The 20735-nt window shown below is 34.7% G+C and overlaps 1 protein-coding gene and 1 long non-coding RNA gene across 5 annotated transcripts in view; one reads left to right on the top strand and one right to left on the bottom strand.

The window, feature by feature from the left end:
• cac (calcium voltage-gated channel subunit cacophony) overlaps positions 1–20735 on the bottom strand; it is a 161945-nt gene that overhangs the window by 85247 nt on the left and 55963 nt on the right. The window contains exons 5-12 of one of the 4 annotated variants that reach the window (XM_070110461.1): positions 18706–18806; positions 17779–17934; positions 16656–16876; positions 14749–14852; positions 14374–14489; positions 10827–10886; positions 10624–10728; positions 10057–10080 (exon numbers count right to left, since the gene is read on the bottom strand). In XM_070110461.1, the coding sequence (XP_069966562.1) occupies positions 10057–10080; positions 10624–10728; positions 10827–10886; positions 14374–14489; positions 14749–14852; positions 16656–16876; positions 17779–17934; positions 18706–18806 (887 nt within the window). Of the gene's footprint in view, positions 1–10056; positions 10081–10623; positions 10729–10826; positions 10887–11277; positions 11394–14373; positions 14490–14748; positions 14853–16655; positions 16877–17778; positions 17935–18705; positions 18807–20735 lie in introns of all 4 variants that reach the window. The other 3 variants (XM_070110463.1, XM_070110462.1, XM_070110464.1) reach the window with 3 other exon arrangements.
• On the top strand, positions 2786–19937 carry LOC138857571 (uncharacterized). The gene is made up of 3 exons (XR_011396693.1): positions 2786–5281; positions 5346–5557; positions 19548–19937. It is a non-coding gene; the product is annotated as an uncharacterized lncRNA (long non-coding RNA).

Here is a 20735-nt window from a genome sequence, read left to right as displayed (position 1 = left end):
ATGTTGCCTATCGAGAAAGACTTTCAAATTTTAAAGCACTAGATATTCTCGTATATTTCGCAAATATAACAAAAAAGGAAGCGCTAAGTTCGGGTGTAACCGAACATTTTATACTCTTACAACTTGTAAGGATCAAAGCCGGGGAAATAACTTTGGCTGTTGGCAAAATTTTATATTAAAGGAAGTATTGACCCGATTCAACTAATTTTTGACCCAGACATACTATTATCGAGAGTTTCATTTCTTTATTTTATTATATGAGTTTTAATTATATGTCTTACACATTGACCGATGACAGTTGAACAGTTTTGGTTCGATTTAAACAATTTTTGGTCATAAGATGGCACCCTTAAAGCGCATTATTCACGCAAAAATTTACCCCGATATAATCATTGTTGCTTGATTTGCATAGGGAAAGTAAAAAAATCAGATGAAATTTAAAATGGTGTTATATGGGAAACAGGCGTGGTTGTAATCCGATTTCACCCATTTTCGTACTATAACATAGAAATATGAGAAGAATGTTATGTACCGAATTTAGTTGAAATCGGTTTAGCAGATCCAAAGATATGGGTTGCCACCCAAAAGTGGGCGGTGCCACGCCCATAATATTTAATGTCTCTGGCGTGTTTAATGCGCTTTTAGTAGTTTTTAACAGTACCGTTATATGGGGAGTGGGAGGGGTTGTCATCCGATTTCAGCCATTTTCACACTGTCGATAGACGTGCTAAAAGCATTTGTTCTCAGAGAATTTAATTATTATAGTTTTAGCGGTCTATTAGGGGACGGGATCACGCCCACTTTAAAAAAAAGATTTTAAACTGCAGATGCCTGCAGTTATGAAAATTTATTTGTTTTTGATTATGGGCGTTTTGTGGGCGTGGCAGTGGTCCGATTCCGCCCATCTGCAATACCAATTGTCTTACGGTAACAAGAAACATGTGTACCAAGTTTCATAAAGATATCTCATTTTTTACTCAATTTACAGCTTGCACGGACGGGTGGACAGACGGACAGACAGTCACCCGGATTTCAACTCGTCTCTTCATCCTGATCATTTATATATACATAACCCTATATCTAACTAAATTAGTTTTAGGTAATACAAACAACCGTTAGATGAACAAAACTATTGTACTCTGTAACAACATGTTGCGAGAGTATAATTATTGGGGGCATAGCAATGAAAGGGCCTATTAAATAAAAATATACGTATGTACATATATACATATACATATGTAATATATGGAGTGAAGTCAGCCAGACGTTTTAAAATCGTGAATATCAGTTGTATGGGGACTAAGACATGTTTCCGCCCGATTTTAATCATTTTAAGCACAAAGATACAGTGTCATTAAAAAACACGAGTTCTCAATTTCATAAAAAAAACTAGCACATTGGCCGATATATGTGGTACAAAGTCAACTGGAAGCTCGAAAATTTGTTTATTAGATATATGGGGGCTAAGAGAAATATTGACCCGATTCAACTAGTTTTTGACACAAGGGTATATTATTATCTACAAAAAACATTTTCCCCGAATTTCAATAATATATCTCTCAGATTGATCCATATTTTCGGCAAGTCAGTCAGGCTCTGGAGTCTGGGGATTTTGACAATTTTATACCTGAGATGTCATACCTTAAAGGAAATATTCCAGCAAATTTGCATCCCAATATATTTATTAGTGCTTGATTTGTATACTGGAATGTGAGAAAATCAGATGGAATATAAAGTTTGGATTTCGCTCATCACGTTGTAACATGGAAATGTTAAAATAATCCCATATACCAAATTTGGTTAGAATTGGTCCAGCAGTTCCGGAGATATGGGATTTAACTTTAAGGTTGGCCTAAAATGGTGCCACGCCCATCGTCCAATTTTGACATCGACTCCTATTGAACCCCCCTGTACCATCCCGGATGTAAATATTAATGTCTCTGACGCATTTAATTATTGATTTATCACACTTTTACTAGTTTTTAACAAAACAGTTATATGGGGAGTGGGCGGGGTTATCATTCGATTTCATCCATTTTCATACTGTGTGTAAAAAGAGTCAAAAAAATTGATTCTGTGCAAATTTGGATCATATGACTCAAATGGTATAGGAAATACATCTATACATTACACTTATTAGGGCAGGCCACGCCCGCTCTTTACAAATTTTTCACCCATAGATACCCTTCCCAGTGCAATTCGTTGTACTGAATAATAGCCTGGTATCCCTTCTATAATACCTAATTATAATGAAACTAAGGAACATGTGTACCAAGTTTCTTCAAGATATCTTAGCTTTTACTCAAGTTACAGCTTGCACGGACGGACGGACAGATAGATAGTCAACCGGATTTCAACTCGTCTCGTCATCCTGGTCATTTATATATATAAACCCTAAGTCTACACGAAACCATAAATTTAAAACTTTTATAAGGCTCTAAGTTACTAAGAACTATTATTATTATAAAAAGTATAGTTAAAACTCTATGGTGAGTCTTCTTTGAATACTTTTGATTATATATGTATATATTTTTACATATTTAAATAAATATTTAAAACTAATACAGTTCTGATTTGTTTTCAGGTTTTTATCGAAGGGATTGCGGTTATGAATTAAAATAAAAAACTTGGATATTTATGTTTCAACTCTATGAGGACTAGAAAAAGTATGGTGAGTTAATACAGACCGAGTATATGTTTGTGTTGCACTGAATTTTCTAACGTAGATTGCCTTTTATATTTTGGGATTAGAGAACAACGACAAATTTTCGCTGAACATCGCTTTATAGTTTTTTAAAAATATGCGTTCTGAACGCATCAACCGCCTCTTCAGGTGTCGAAAAACGTCAACCTCTAAGTTTATTTTTTACGTACGGGAATGAAAAGAAGTCATTCGGTGCCAAGTCAGGTCTATATGGTGGATGACACAGCAAATCGATGTTTTGAGGGCATAAAAATGCAGTTGTCTTCCATCTTTGGCGGTTGGTTTTCTTGATTTATTAAAGACAACTGGCAAACAAATGGTTGTGTCTGTCCAGTTCATTTGCTTGGAAGTGCTACATGCACAAACAGCTTTTGTTGGATTCGTCTCATCTGGAAACCCCCATATAGTAGACTGCTGTTTACTTTCGAACTCATACGCATAAATTCATGATTCTTCCTCTATCACGATGCCATCGACGTGTTTCGAAGCACCGCTTTCGTATTTTTTAACATTTCTCTCAACCAATCGACACGAGCCTTTTTTTTTAAACGGTTGACAAATTGTGTGGGATTAAACATCAACAATTTTTTTTTACAGTCACATTTTCATGCAATATTGAATATATGCTGGTCCCGCTAATGTCTATAGTTGTCTCATTAAAACTGCTTTTGGACGACCTTCACGAAATTCATCTTGGAGTGATCTACGACCTCAATTGAATTTACTATACCATCGATAAACACTGGTCCTTGATGGAGCTTCATCGTCAAAAATTTAATTGAGTTCATCGATGCACTGTTGCTGAGTTAATGCACGTCAAAAGTTGTAAAAAATAATCACGCTAAAATGTTCGTAAGTTAATTATACTTTTTAACCGAGATGAATATTTTATGTTCCCGTAAACAAGGCAAATAGCGCTCGCGTGTCAAAACGTTCTGAGTATTTATAACATCAAAAATGTTAAACTTTACAATAAAGTCGGCAGAAATTTTCCACTGAACCCTCCCCGAGGGTGCCGACTGGTAATAGATACCACAGTTTCACGACGTAAGCGGGGACGAGCTGGTAACAGTCCGCCCCTGCCGTAGTTGTGAAGAATCTAGCTAAGGTCAGACTTCTTATCTGTGTGTTCAATGTTCCTCCATAGCACAGCATATAGATAAGGTGTCTTACCATGGTCGGGGGTAATATAAAGGGCTGGATCAAGGTGACATGCGACCCGTGCCGAGGATCAACCTAGCTGGGGGCCCTTAAATAGCCCAGTCTCAAACGGAGCTTACGGATACCTGGCGCCCTCCGTGATAAGATAGCCTTACTTGCATAGCGGGGGCTATGCGCAAGCGGACACACTTTCCCCTACACTCGTGGGACCATCTATGAACCTAAACACAAATAAACAAATTCAAAACAAAAATAAAAACAAAAATCGGAGAGAGCCCGGATCTCCAGAAAAAAAGATGGAGGGAGCTAGTTGCTCCCAAAAAAGAGCAGCGTTTGAAGCGAGCTCGGCAACAAGCATCAAGAGGACAGGAGCGAGGCTTGGTCCAGAAGATAAGGCAAGCACTAGTAAAGGGGCAGAAGCTAAAGCTGGCCCACAGAAAGTTGTAGCGCCGCAGGCAGCCAGACCCAAACCCTGCAGCCAAAACACGGCTGAGAAGCAGGGGGAGGGAGGAGATGCCAAAGGGGCTGCTGCTGGAAGTGCATCTGCCAGGGAGTGGCCTGCATTTAGTATTCAGAACCCGGCAAAGGCAAGGTATGCGGAGAGACGACGCGCCGCATACCTATTGAGGTTAGTGGAGGTGCAACCGCCAACCAAAGAGAAGCTAACCAAGGAGCTCCAGGCATCGATTGACTGCGCGAGAGCAGTCATACCCAACTTTAAGCTGGAACCTCCAGTAAAGGCAGCAAAGCGACAGAGGTCAGCTGACGCCCGCGAAATCATTTGCAGAGGTGACCCGGAACCGAATTATCATTGGCGTTCTGGATAAGGGGACCCCGAAGGAAGAATCCCCAGAGCCCAATGGAAATGGGTGTAGGCTGCGCTGACAAATGTGGCGCTGGAAGTGCTACTTAGCAATCCAGGTCCGAGAGTTATGCACAGATGCCGGCTGGTACAAGGGCCAGATTAAAATGATTGCTTGCGATGACGAGAGATCGGTCGCACTATACAAAGCTGCTATAACCAAGGTAGGGGAGGTATGCCCAGGCGCAAAACTGGTAGCAGAAGATAGAAAGGACATACCATCCAGACCGAGAGCAAAGGTATGGATCCCGGCTACACCATCACAGCCGGATGAGATTATGCAGCTCATAAGAGCCTACAACTCGAGTCTGCCCACGTAGGGATGGAATTTCATCAAGGCATTTGACGATAGTGTAGCAGAATCTGGCGTGGAGACCAAAAGGGCCACGATGCAGATTTTGCTGCTACTAACAAAGGAATCCATCGAACCGCTGGCGAGAACAGATACATAGAACAGCCTGAGTTTGTCCTCATTCAGGAGTCATGGGTTAATGGAGGGCGTATTTGCGAACTGGGGACACAGAGCTATAGGTTATTTATGGCTAATTGTCAAGGTAAAATCAGAGCCTGCATAATGGCAAAGAAAAACTTTTACGTTTTTATATTACATCATTCCAGCAACAACGACACAGTAACAGTAAGCTGGGAAACGAGCACATGTAGTTATCGGCTGGTGTCGAGCTGCATGCCATACGAGGAAGAGCTGGTGCCACCTCTGATGGTAAAAGAGGAGGTACGGGATAGCCAGGCATCCAAGTGCATGATTATACTTGGATGCGACTCAAACGCGCAGCACACAGTCTGGGGCAGCACAGATGTCAACGACAGAGGTGAGTGTCTTTTTAATTACCTACTAGGCACTAAGCTACTGTTGTGTAATAAGGGAAGTACACCAACGTTTATCACAAGAAACCGACAAGAGTACTGGATATCACGCTTGTGTCGGAAGTATTATTTGACAGGGATTACCCTGGAGAGTCCTCGAAGAACATTCCTTTTCGGATCACAGATATATTGAATGTATTTTAAAAGAAAGGGCTGATAAAGGCATTGACTTCAGGAATCATAGAAAATCGAACTGGCACCTGCACATGCAAGATCTGGAAAAACGTATCCCTACGATTCCGCCATTTCAGCCTAATAGTAAGGACGATATCGACATTGTTCGATTCACTGAATTTTGCCGGCAAGCATTAGAAGTGGTTTGTTCAATAACACATAGTAGGTGTAAACCTAGGACCCCCTTGTGGTCGCCCGAACTTAAAAAATTACAGAAAGAATGCAGAAAGCAGTTCAATTTAGCCAAACAACCCGAGACGAGATAGACTGGGATTATTATTACAACCTCCTTAGGTCATACAAAAAGGAAGTTAGGAGAGCAAAAAGAAATTGTTGGAAATCTATTTGTAATGATATCGAGAACACAGCGGAAGCGTCTCGACTTAGGAAAATAATGGCACAATCGGTGCATAGTATCGGTTATCTTTAGAAGCCAGACGGCAGTTGGACGATATCCAGTTAAGAGTCGCTGAGACTACTAATGGATACCCATATCCCAGGCAGTTCTGAAAGCCATACGGTTGGATATAATCAAGACAGTGGAGCAGAAATAGACTCGACTCTTATAAACACAGTGTCAGAAAGCAACGTACACTGGGCAATAAATAGCTTCAGGCCCTTCAAGTCACCGGGACCAGACAGTCTATTCCCGGCTCAATTACAGGAGTCGCAGAATTACATAATGGATTGGCTAGTTACCATTCTTAAGGGGGCGCTTCAATTAAACTATATCCCTTCGCTTTGGAAGGAAGTCAAGGTAATATGCATACCTAAGGCAGGTAAAAGCTCGCATACAAGTCCAAAGTACTTCAGACCAATTATTCCCTCCTCATTTCTTCTAAAAACGTTGGAAAAGCTAATAGAACTACATAAAAGAAACAAACTAAAACCAGATAAGTTGGCTGGTTCGCAGCATGCGTATTCTAAAGGAAAATCCACAGAAACAGCACTAAGCTCTGTGGTGGCGGACATTGAAAAATCTTTGGAAGTTCAAGAATACACTCTATTTGCCTTCTTAGATATAGAAGGAGCCTTCAATAACATCCAGCCTAGGGCTATGCTGAGTGCGCTTAAGGATCTGGACATCTCTGAACCTCTCAGAAAATTAATTGAACAGATGCTCATAATTTCAAAGCTGGGAGCGTCAACGATGTGCAGATCCGTCCAAAGTGGTACACCTCAAGGAGGCGTGTTATCCCCACTTCTCTGGATCCTGACAATGAATAAGTTGCTGTGGGATCTAGAAAAGAAGGGGGTACATGTTGTGGCCTACGCTGACGATGCGGCAGTATCGGTTAGAGGTAAATTCCCGAATACTTTCACAAACCTTATGCAAACGATCTCGGACGATATAAACCGTTGGGCTGTATCGTGCGGATTAAACCTAAATGCTGTTAAGACAGACCTAGTATTATTTACCAGGAAGCAATACACTCCAGTAGTTACGGCGCCATTATTAAATGGTTGCAAACTAGCAAGCTACCTAGGACTAATCTTAGACAGGAAGCTTACATGGAAACAAAACTTGGATGCTAGGGTGAAGAAGGCAGCCGCAGCACTCTACACCTGTAAAATATTATAATAGTGGGCCCCAAATGAGGGCTAACGCCTCGGATAGCTTATTGGCTCTATACAGCAGTTGTCAGACCAATCATGACTTACGGTATATTGGTATGGTGGCCAATAATGGATAAGAAATACGCGGTGAGGCGTATGGAAAGTACACAAAGAGCAGCCAGTATATGCCATAGTGGAGCTCTTAGAACAACGCCTAGCCAGGCACTAAACGTCATTCTACATTTATTGCCAACAGACCTATTCTGTAAACAAGTAGCAGCAAAAGCAGCTCTCAGACTAAGGGAGTCCTCCCAATCAGTCGCCTGCAACAATGGGCACTCTAGAATACTTAGTTTATTCCCGTTTCTACCCAAAACCACGGATTTCCGAAATCCAATAGAATTGAAGCAAAAGTCGGTTCACAATATTGCCTCCCCCCACCAGAGAGGAGTGGGAGATCCAAACTAGATAATCGAGTGGGAGGTGGTGTCTTCTCTGCAACTTTAGACATCAAAATCGCCTTCCGCTTACCAGACCACTGCAGTGTAGTAGCATATATATTTATACGGATAGCCAAGCGGCCTTGAAAACACTCAAGTCTCCTATAGTCTCTTCAAAGATAGTGAAAGAATGTCTTGATCTATTAGAGGATCTAACATCCTATTCCACGATAAACCTGCAATGGGTTCCAGGACATAGCGATATCCCTGGTAACTGCGAAGCAGATGAACTAGCCAGAACAGGTACCACTCTACAATCAACCCCTGAAAAAGAGGGTATATTTATGCCTCTGGCAACTGCAAATACTTTATCAGGGAACATGCTATAAATCTGGCGAAGTCTCGGTGGAGACAATCAATAACCTGCTCAACCAGCAGACTAACGTACTAAAATTCAAAAGAAATGACATAAGAACTCGGAAAGGAGTACTAACAGGTCACTGTCCAATTTGCAGACATGCCAGCAGGCTAGGCGTACCTTACAACGACTATTGTAGAAGCTGTCAGGAGGTAGAAGAAGAGAAGTCTGTAAAACATCTTCTATGCGAATGTAAAGCTCTATACAGGAAAAGAATCGCAACTATAGGTCGTAGGTTCCTTGACAACGTATCAGAAGTTACTAGTATAAAATTATTTATACTGATGAGCTTCATCAGGAGCACAGGTTGGTTCAGAGAGGAGACGATAGAGTGAGGGAACATTAGTCCCGGTGGTATCACAATGGGCTTCCTATAGGCCTAGGTACGTCGTTAGGCAGCCACTCAACCTACCTACCTACCTTACGATAAAGTTGTGAGTTGCCAGATTGCAACACTAAGGTTGCCAAATCCCGAAACATAAAAAGCAACCTACGTATAGACATGGGCATATCGCTCTAAACGCATTCTCCTTCCATGCTATCGAATCAAGATTAAAAATTAGCTATTAAACAAATTTATCGAACAATGGGTCAACAAAAGTAGGTATTTCATAAATATCGTGTTCTTAGTTGTTGAAATCACATTTGGAAAGGAAGGAAATGTTCAAGTCTTATCTTTTCGAATATGAACAAATCCAATCTATTATTATTCATGGTACAAAATTAACAAATTAAAAGTGTCTTAAGAATTTGTTAGATTTTAAAAACATTCAGAAGAAAAAATATCATTAAATAAGCTATAAATATCTTGTCTCTTTTACTTCATAGAAAGAGTAAAGAGCGATAAAGTAATAATGATGATTTTACTGTTGCGTAGTAAATTGCTAGATGGCCTAGAAGAATTGTACGTTTAAGATTACATTTGAGAAAGCTCTCTCTCTTAATATTTACTGACTTGACTTTATTTGTATCCATAAAATCAATAATCATGTCATTCTGTTGTCAGTCATTTCCAATAATACTGAAATTCATGAAAGATTGCTACACTAGGTTTGCCAAATCACGAAATATAAAAGCAACCTACGTAGCGGCTGTAAAAAACAGTTTTGTATCATTTATGTTTTATACCATCAGAAAGTAGAGACTTTCACGAACATAAAACCTACTGAATTTTTAAAAAATCTGAAATTTTCACTGTTTTTTTGAAAATTAGAGTTTTTTTAAAATAAAAAAAGGACATTTTCATCAAATTTAGTGAAAGAAAAAATCCCAAATCGGTTATTTGAATTTTTCACATAAATTTTAAATTCAAAAATTCAACCACGCCCTCCCCTTCCATTTCCCGCCGGATATAATATTTTCTTTAATGTTTGTTCTTTCCGATGGGTTTCATTCTACTAGGAATTTCTTTCTTTTTTTTTATAATTTTCAAAGGCTTTTGCAGTATATGCAGTATGCCTATATATATAATGCTTACAGTACAACATAAATGACAAATTAATGAAGATTAAATTGAAATGTTTCATAATATATGTATGTATATGGAGAGTCTAGTTAAGGAATATATATATATATATATGTAAAATATATGTATGTACTAAGTTATACACACATGTATGTTTTTAAGACTAAGGATATTAGCAGGTTAATTAATTCTACAAAAAAGGTTTCAGAACTTTTGAAGTTATCTTCGTAGAAAAGCTTTTCATTATATAATACAATTATTAAAGTAAACAAAATAGTTCGAAAAGTATACGAAAAATATTCAAATATTTTATAATAAATATTTCACAATTAAAAACATTAACGCTGACTGAAAACTAAATGATTGAACAGAACGAAACAATAGATTTACCTTCATCGCCTTTTTCACCACCGTCTGTTGACACATATTTATATATGGTGGAGCAAACATGAATGCCGTGTACCGTATTATAAGCACACGTATACATACGCATGTATTTAGGCGGTTTGTATTTCAAGTAATAAAATAACACAAGAGAGGAAAGACAAAAAACATAGAGATGAAAAGAAAAATTGTTCACAATGTGATCTCGAACAACAACAAAATGTAAATCAATTACTGCTTAATTGATATAACGAAACATATCAGCTGTAATGCTGTTTCGTGAAAGAGTCGAAATAATTTTGTGTACTCCAAGGAGCACCGACAATATTGGCCATTTACGCTCAAATCGTCTCTAACGGAATTTTGTGTGTGATTTTAGGTTCTCATACTGATAATGGTTTGTGAAACATGCTATTTTAAGTTGATTAAATATGTTATAATATTTTTCAATATTAATACTTTGTTAAAAATACTAAATTTCTCGTTTGTTCTTACAATTTTGTGCAGTTTCGTGCGTTAACGCTGTGAGTAATGTTTTTACGAAAATCTATGTCAAATTTCAGTATTACGTACCATCGTCTCCGTAGTCTTCTTCACCGTCCTCCTCCTCTGTGTCTGTTGACTTAGATTTGCCTAAGCTTTTCAGTTTTTTACGCTTCGCCGCATTTCTTCTCCGTGCTGCAAACGAATAGAAAATTATGTACATATGTTTGGTTTTTGGTTTTTTTTTTATAGAGAGAGTCATAAGAGCATATTACTTTTTTGTAACGACTCACCCTCCATTATATGCATTTTTTCCGCCTCCGTTGTACGCTCTTCGGCTAAGATCACTTCCTCTGCAAGTAGACGGATGATTAATACGAAGAAAGAAAGGTGTCATTTTCGAATAAATTTTTTGTTCAAAATACAAATATACATATGTATGCACCAACGACAATGTCACGCTACAGTTGAAATATTCGTACATACATACTTATGTATTTGTAATTTAATTGCAGCACATAAAGTAAGTTAGTTGAGGTGTTCATGGTACCCGATTCTATTTATTTAACGTGTGTATATGTGTATTAAATTTGTTAAATACTTTTTGGATAAGTAAGACTTGTGTATTTTACAATGTGTTTTAACTGCTTAAAGTGTGTGATATGTAGCTATATTATTTTCGATATCTCAAATATTAAGTGTTTAGGTTAAATACGAGTATGTAGGTGTTACTCAATACTATACCAGCTTTACAAATCCATTCAACATAGCCGTTCAATTCTCTTTCTAGCTGATGTTGTCTTCTAAGCTTAAGAAACTCTTGTCTATTTTCTACTTTTTCACGTTCTTTTGCGAATTCACTACAAAAAATAATTACACAAAAACAATATACATACAGGAATGGTAGTTATAATTGCAAGTGTAAGTTTTTCGACTTGTTTAAATGTAATAATATATTTATGTATGCATGTAAAATTTTGAATATGCTTGTTAGTATGCCGCAAATCATTAAATTTACTTGCGCATATTTTATTGTATAATTACAGTAGAACCAACTTAGGAAAACCAAATAATAAAAACGAAATTTCGAAGGGAAATCAATGGACACAATTTATATCGAATGTAAATAGAAATTTGGCAACTTTTAAATATCTAGTAAAGATAAGTTAAATATCGGGAGCTCTGTGCTTGGTATTTAATTTTAAGCAACAGTGTGTAATTGTTCCATATTATGGTCGAAAACAATAATATTCTCGGTTAACGAAGTGTTTAGATGCGGAAGGCCAATTTAATGCGTCAATTAATAAACTGATGTAAATCTTAACAAGTACAGAAGCAATTTCTGACACTAATGTAACCATACATAGTCTTGCCATAAGTACTGTTGTGCCGGCATGGCTCAAGTCAAATATTCATCAAAAATGTTTATTTATCTTAACATCTTATCCCTTTAAGAAAATCTAAAACATAGCTACAGAAATAGATATGTCTTCAAGATTTATTCCGCTGCAACCTTCGTCTAACAAGATAACTTGGAAGGCGTAGTAAATCATTTGTCAACAACCTCCATCAGTGGAAAACCGGGACACAAAGCCAAAACAACTTGTTACACCAGAAAATCCAGGACTGTATATATGCTGAATAATGATCTCCGATAGCCACAGACTTAAAACGTCTCGATTACAAATTTTAACAGGATTTATGTCAGGACTAAGAATACATTTCAATTGACTTAAAGGCATCGAACGAATGTTCTGTTATCTTCTGCTTAGATTAAAAAAGCGACTTAGGTTAAAAAAGTTTTAAGCCTTAAATGTATTTACTGTAAAAGAAATTTTGAGTAGTAAAAGAACCATTTAGATGTGTATGACAGTGTGCTTGTCCTATATAGGTTGGTTTATATGAAGATCTTTTTTGGAAAACGGAGTTATATAGTTATTTAATAAAAGTTGTTGTGAACCATTGGATGTATGGGAATATGTTTAAGTATGCTCGTTTTGCAAAAGCTTGTGATTTTCTACAATAATTAAAATTATTTACATATAATGAGAATGAATGAACTATGAGCCATTACAGCCGATATTAACATTAATTCAACTCGCCATTCCCCTACTTTCGATCTTTATGCGCAGATCTCTTGTCAAAATATTTACAAATGAAAACAGTTATCGACTTGAATTCGATAAAAGATGGTATCCGGTTACCTTCTTCAAAATTAAAAATACTTTTATACCCTGAGCAGGGACTATTAAGCATACCACGAAGTTTGTAACACCTAGAAGGAAACGTCAGACACCCTTTAAAATGTACACGTAAATTATCAGAATGACGAGCTGTGTTTATTTAGCCATGTCCTTCTATCCGTCTGCCTGTCTGTATATACATAAACTCGTGTTTCAGTTTTTGAGATATCGATGTGAATTTTTGTACAGACCTTTTCTCCACTAGACGCTGCTCCCTTGTTGGAACCGCCGATACCACCATAACATATATCTGCCATACGAACTAACCGATCAAATTACAATAACTTCTTGTGTGAAAACTTCTTTATTTGTTAAGGGTATTATAGTTTCGGTGCAACTGAAAATAATGTTTTTTCTTGTTTTTTTCAAAGTCTGCACTTTGGTAAATTTCAAATTTTTTTAAGGCAGTCGTCATTGTATGGTAATACCCTATAGATTAATTATCCTTTTTATTTTCAACAACAGTGAAGGTTTTTAAGTAGTTTGGGAAATAGCGAGTCTTTTTCTGTATATTCATGAATTATGCAGCACTCTAAACTAGTAGTAATATTGCTCCAAGATCAGTTATTAATGAAAAGTCAACTTATCTAAATTTGTTGGTGCCAAGACAAATAACCAATACTTTCAATAGTCATTTGATATAACCCGTATGAATGGCAAGATCACATAGAGTATCAGATTATAAATAAAAATGATAAATGTATGCATGTGCTTATGCATGTTTATTCTAAAGGTAACTGGGAATATTTGTGTATATCTCATCTCTGCTTTAGATGTACAAGTGTTTTTAATTTGTATGAAGTTGCTTTCCGAAGTGCGCTCTTAACTGTAAAGTGTGCTTATTAGCAAATGTTGAAAAATTGTATTATTGCTTGGATTTTAGTGTGTAATAGTAGCTGGTTGGGTTTTGGTTTTTCAAAGGTTGTGTAGTTTATGTAAATGTAAATATTAAGTAGTTGTGTAATTATGTATATTTTTCTCTTTTGAAACTATTTTTCGTTACGTAAAATGCATAACACATTCACATTGCAGCACAAACAAACAAACAAAACTTTCGCCAACACATTCAGTAACCCGCATCTCAAACATATTTTCAATTAATCGTTACTAAGCTGGTATTCTAACAACGGTTAACATTTCCGGGAGTGACTATATTTAAAATAAGACTTTCAAAACTCTGGATCCATATACATACAAACACGTATTGGTTTAAATGATTTAGGATTTACTTAGATTTTCGATTAATGATACTTGTTTGGCATACACTTGGAACTAAAACCAACTAGCATGAATATACTATTAGGTAAATTCATGTACCATAACTTTATAGGGGCTATTTATATAGTACGAGTACAAGTACGAGTAGATTTTTGTATATTTCGTATATTATTTGGATGCTTGTTATGTACTGCTTGCATAACAAATTTAGGTGGTGAGGAATAAGCGTTGCTGAAAGGTGTATTTCATATTTTCTAATTATGTTCCGAATCTATATTGACGGGGTATGTAGATGGTGGTGGTAGTGTTTGCGGTACTAGGTTTAAAACTCTTTTTGTCATAACTGTTATTTGTTTTACAAAAAAGGTATGTCAAAAACCTGCTTGTGTTATCCAATCGAGATATGAAACCATGGCAGTTTGAAACATGGTGCGAAAACGGCATTTTTGAAACTCCATGCGACGTTCGACACGATTACGTTCATTCGAAAACTCACTGCACAAAATATTTTCGGGCATTATAGCAATTCAAAAATAATTTTTTTTGTTTGGTTTGGTTTGGTTCGTTTCAATTCAATTTACAGCAAAAGAACATATAAATTAGAAAAGATTGTTAAATTAAAGAAAATTATTTTAAAAGATATGCAACAATCGATATAAATATAAACTTATTCATATAAAAGAATGTTAAAAAAATTAGATATTGTACATTTTAATAATCTTTGATTTACTGCAGTATTTAAAAATCAACTTACCCGCTTAGGACACCGAGAACTAAGTTGAGCATAAAAAATGAGCCTATAACTATAAGAGGCACGAAATATATCCAATTAAATGCTGAACCTAAAGCGTCGTTGGTCTGCAATAATAATCATGGTGGAGATATATTAATGCAAAATTAATAAAAACAGCTAAATTTCGAATGTTATTCGAAAAAATAAAACGAAAAACGAAAAAAGCATAAGGAAAATGTTTCTCTATTTATTTCCTTATATACATACGTACGTATATACGGTTAGTACACTTACGAATAAGCTATGAAGAGAAAAACTTGAAGACAAAAGGCTTACCATTAAAAATACAACAAACATTTATTTTGATATGTACTTGGATTCAATAAATAGGTGTTATTAGTGTAGGAAAAAATTAACTCGAAAATTTTAAGAGTCAATTAGTTTTTAATGTTCTTGCTACAAAATAATTTGAATTTAGCCCACTCTTTGTATGAAATGTACTTGTGTTATTGGCAAAATTTATATTTCTTCGATCAATTTCATATTTTATTCAACATAAAATGCTTTAAATCAAAAAATAATTTACGTAAAAATTTTGTGTGTGTAATTACTTAAACAGTAATGGAAACTTTAAAAAACATACAAGTGTGTGAGGATTGAGAGTCTAAAGAATATAATACAAGCACACACTAAGAAATTCGATTTTGATGCATTCTGGTATTCTTCTTAATCAATATGGGAACAAATAAACCAACAATTTTATTTTTGCCATCGGATATGAAATCAAAAAAAGAAGTGACAAGCAGAAAACGTGGCAGCAATTATCTGTTATGCTCGAAAGAACTAAATCACGTAATAAAAAATAACAAACATAAAACAATTACAATCATTCTAACAAAAATCTGTCAGAATTTTAAAATTTGAACCTGCTGTTTTGGCTAAAAAATTTAAGTCAGCTTTGAATTTTATTGATATTCTCGGCTGTTATCTATCATTTACCTCTAGATCTTGTTAGTTAAATAATGCTGAAAATGAAATAATGGATAACCTTTCAAAATGAGTTTATTTGCCAGAGAATGCATCAAAACGAAAATCTTAATTAATATGTGTGTGTTTAGTTGAAAATCTATAAATTATATACAGCTATGATAGAAGATTACACAAACAGTATTCACCTTCATCTGTAGCTCACTATCATATATGATAGGCAATTCTGTATTAGGTAAATCATTATCCACTAATTAACAATTTAAAAATTTATTTAAAATACATACTGCAAGGACCGGAAAAGGCTGCTGTCAATTTTGATTTAAAAATTATAATAATAGAAAAGTTGCCACATATTCTATGTTAATATGCACGGTAAACTAAGGTATATAAAAAACCGTACTCCGGTCCTTATATTGTATTTAAATAGAAAGAAATGGGAGAAGTTTGGACATAGATATACACACATGGAGGAGTAGAGGACATTCAGAAAAAGGGGGGTGGCTTCTATAATATTTTGCAGTCTGACGACACAAAACTAACTAGAAACGGAAAATACCAAAGAAAACGGACGAAAACGCACAATAAACTCAATGGGAGAAATTTATAGCTGCACATTTTAGATTCGTACAAATACGGAGAGATTAGTAATCCTAGAGCAAATGCATTGAGGCAATTTTAGCATATGTTTACTTGTTGACAAAATACTGATCAATATTGATTTAATATGATGAAAATTTTTTATTGTCTTGAATATTTTTCATTGTAGTGGACACTTAATTTTCGTAGCATTTCATTAAGATTTAGCAGCAATTAATTACAAATATGGAATAGACATACAAATTGTGGCGATACGTTAATGCGTGTGTATTTCTAGCGTTTGTTTTATACAAGTATGATTGTTTTATTTTCTATTTTTTGAGTTATTCAATTTAATTTACCCAATACAGTATTGCTGTCCAGCCCTCCATTGTGATACATTGGAACACAGTCAACATGGCAAAGCCGATATTATCAAAACTAGTAATGCCCCAATTTGGCCCTTCCCATTTATCCAGACACATACTCGTGTTATAATCACATGTAAATGAACCAGTCGCTCTCATCGATGAATTATCAGAGTAGCATGGTGTCTCTGATTCTCCTTCCTTAACGGACCTTCCTACAAGTAAAAGGAGTAAAAATAAAATAAATATGAAACATGTGCATATAATATTATTACAGTTATGTTTATGAGTATATAAAGGAAAGGCATTTTCTGTGCTGTAAAAGAATTTCACACTCTATGATGAAGTCAGTACTATGGAACCATTATTTAGAAATTTAAAAAAAGATGTGATCTCATATAGTGTACGCTCATTCCCTAGCAATTCCAGTACCAGATATTAAGAAAATATAAATATTTCATATGTCTTCAGGCTTCTTTCAAATATGACTTCTATAGAAAAATTACAGAAAAAGGCAGAAAAATTAGATCCTGGCTAATAAACGGAAATGAAGAAAACGGCATGACATTTGGGTACTTCTTTTTTCCTTTGTAGAACTCATGATCTTTAGAAGTTAAATTTATATGATGTTTTGAAACTTTGGGGTACAAAAATTAAACTTTACCACAGTATAAAAGCAATATTAATCCTTCAATAAAATACGATCGTTATGATATATCGCACCTAACCTGCAAATAATATATTGCGTTTATCGCTGTGTAATGTTGGGATCTTTCGCAAGAGATTGTTAAATACAACAATAGCTGAAAATAGCTTTAATACAGAGACAATTAATTTGGAATTACTTTGATTGAAATAAGCTGAAACTTGTCCTGCTTTCCTTGTAATTGATTAGATCTTTTGAGTCTATGTTAATTTGGTATACATAAACATTATCTGTGCGTCGACTTTTTAACTATGGAGGGATATGTTAATTAAGATAAAACAATCCATAGAAATCGCATTACAAGTATATATATTTTTAATTTGAATAACCAAAACTGGAGTAAATGATTAATTATTGACTCGTTCACCTATGTTTATCTTATATATCGGTAATAGAAATAACAGTACTTACTTAGATCTTCCAAACTGTAACAAGTTTTATGCAGGGCACCCGAATAGAACTCGAGTCCGATGATTGCAAATATAACGATCGCAAACAAGACTAAAAGTCCAATTTGAAGCAACGGCGCCATAGCCTTTATAATGGATTTTAAAACTACTTGTAGACCTGTGTTTCCATGTCGTCGTGAATATTAAACAGCACATCAGTGTGAGGCAGCAGTCAAGTTGCATAAAAATTTACCATATGGGATGTAAATGTTATATTAGAGAGGGAAAAATTTCATATTTTATTCAAAGAAAATTTCGAAGTTAATAGTAACGCTAAAAAACAAGTTTAATTAAACTAAAAAACAAAAACTATATGTTTCTAGAAATATTACTTACTTAATGTGAAAAGTAACGAAATATAGCTTCGATGAGAGTTTCTTCAGGCATATTGAATTTGATCAGTTTCTACATTTGAAGTTATTATTGTTTTAAGTTTAATTCAAAATTTTTTAAGAATTTTTTATTTTTTATTTTAGTGCATTCAATTTTTACAAATACTTCCATACTTTTCTCAGAAAACTTAAAGCTTAAACATTTATCAAAACATATTTCGCATATACCATGATATGTACCATAAATGTCGCCGGCATAGACCGGCGGTATTATGGAAGCATATTTTGTTACTTATCACAAGTAAACATCAAACATAATAAAACTATTACTAACTATTTTTTTCAATTTCTGCTAAATTTTATATTTGAAATTGTACAACATATACTTAAGTAGCTAAGAAAACCAACTAAACTAAACTCATTGGAAAAAATTATATAGGTATGTATGAAATATTTATAAAAACGAATATATGTACATATAATTATATCTAATTTACTACAAGGATAAATATTTAAATGTTTGAACATTAGCGCTTACAACTAATGAAACTACTCACTAGGAATTCCAGAGACTAATTTTAAGGGCCTTAGCACACGTATAGCCCTTAATGTTTTTAGATCTACCTCAATCCATTTTTGTGGGAGCAGTGCCATAAATCTGATATTGTTTCGAATATGCAAGTGTTTTGTTGTTGTTAATTTGAAATTGTTAAGTTTAGTTTATGTAGTGTTCAAGTATATTTTGATTTTAGTGAAATTTTGGTTTAGAGAGATAATTTTTATTTGGCAAAATGTTCCGATTGTATGGCATGGCATGGCATAAGTTGTGTTTATTAGCAAATGAATTATGTATATAGTGGCAAAAGAGGATATAAAAGAACAACATATAAATTAATAAATATTGCAAATTTAAATATATATGCATGTATACTAAAACGAGTATATTCAATTTGTACAAAATGTTTCAATTAAAATCAAATGTAGAGTGCATTGTGAGTTTTTTTTTTATCAATGTTCGTTGGAACACACCTATGGCTTTGGGATGGTGAGGAAAATCATTAATAAATATACCACGTACAAACATAGAACACAATTGGAGCAATTATTTGCAATTACTGATTTACAAAAAAATAAAACTTTTAAACGGCTTAATACAACCATCTTTTACAGGTTATATGATCTAAATTACAAGAAATGAGAACTGAGAACTGAGTCTAAAAAGCACATAAATTGTTTGCCAAATGAAAATTATTTATACAACAATATACATAGGTATATATGTTAGTTAAAGGATCACAACGTCTAGAAATACAATTTTTTTTTATTACTTTGTGAATATGAATGAATATACAAGTATTTGCATAATGAAACATATTTTTTAATATTTATTTTTTTACAGTTATATTGATATTCCACACACACGAAAAGGAACTAAAGCAGTGGGACTGTCGTCAAATTACTTAATTTTAAAAGCAAAACTGCAGAATTCAGTTAAAAAATATGGCAAGGAGAATTGTTTTGGTAGTGAAATCCCGCAATTTTGCTTTTTGAATGCAGAATGTAACCTGACAACAGCAAAAGTCAATAAACTTAATTTAATAATTGCTATAACCCATTTGTTGCCTGTTGAGTAAAGTGAAGAAATATTATTCCTTAGAACGGTGGCATAGATAGCATTTAGAATTGCGTTTAGTGTAAATTGTGTAAGTATGAACATGCGAAGCGTGTAAGTCTAGATCTTTGTAGGTTATGTTTGCAAATATCATTATTAATATAGTAACTATAACAAACAGGAAATATTTTCAATTTCGAAGAAAAGCCAAAACGCAATAAATCCAGAAAAACTATATGGCTCTCGATGGAGAAACAATAAAATATCGAACAACATTAGTTGTTTTGAAAGCAAATGAACTGCAAAGTGAAAGAGCTTGCAGTACTATACCGTTATTACAAGTTTGGCGGAAAATGCATTGGATATAAATAAGTAGAACATACCGACATTTGGGATTACACCAAATAGTTTTGGCCATCAATATGAATGAAACCATAGCATTTACACTCTCTAGTTGTATATGCATACATGTAGTTAAATCGTGTGATGTTGTTTAAACATTCTTAAGGAACTAAAACTTTTAAAATAAAATTAATAATAAACTAAATGTCTACTAATATATTGAATTCGCTACACACAGTCTCGCCCGCTTATAAATTTGTAATATTTGTAACTACGGCCGCGTTTTGTTACAGACGATTCACTACTACAACATTTTCTATATACCTGATCTACAATTAGCGTTTATTTCTATATCTAGATGTCTTTGGGAGAACTACTTTTTTTGCTTACCCACTGCCGAGCACACGGAAAAGATTAGCGATAATTTTTTCGATAGACAATCAGTTGTTTATATGTGCAAATGTTAGTGTTAAGATAACTCTATAATGTTTAGTAACGTCTTAACACCGTTATTTCGATAGTATATGTACAACTATAAGATATATCTCTGGCCTATGTTATTTAAGCTAATGTAATTATAATAGTGGACAAATCTAAAAAATATTATTGATTTTTGTTCGAGCAAGTTTCGTG

The sequence above is a fragment of the Bactrocera oleae genome, chromosome 5 (assembly GCF_042242935.1).
Source record: "Bactrocera oleae isolate idBacOlea1 chromosome 5, idBacOlea1, whole genome shotgun sequence".
NCBI lineage: Eukaryota > Metazoa > Arthropoda > Insecta > Diptera > Tephritidae > Bactrocera > Bactrocera oleae.
Note: the sequence above shows the minus strand (reverse complement) of the source record. Positions and strands in the feature narration are given on the sequence as shown.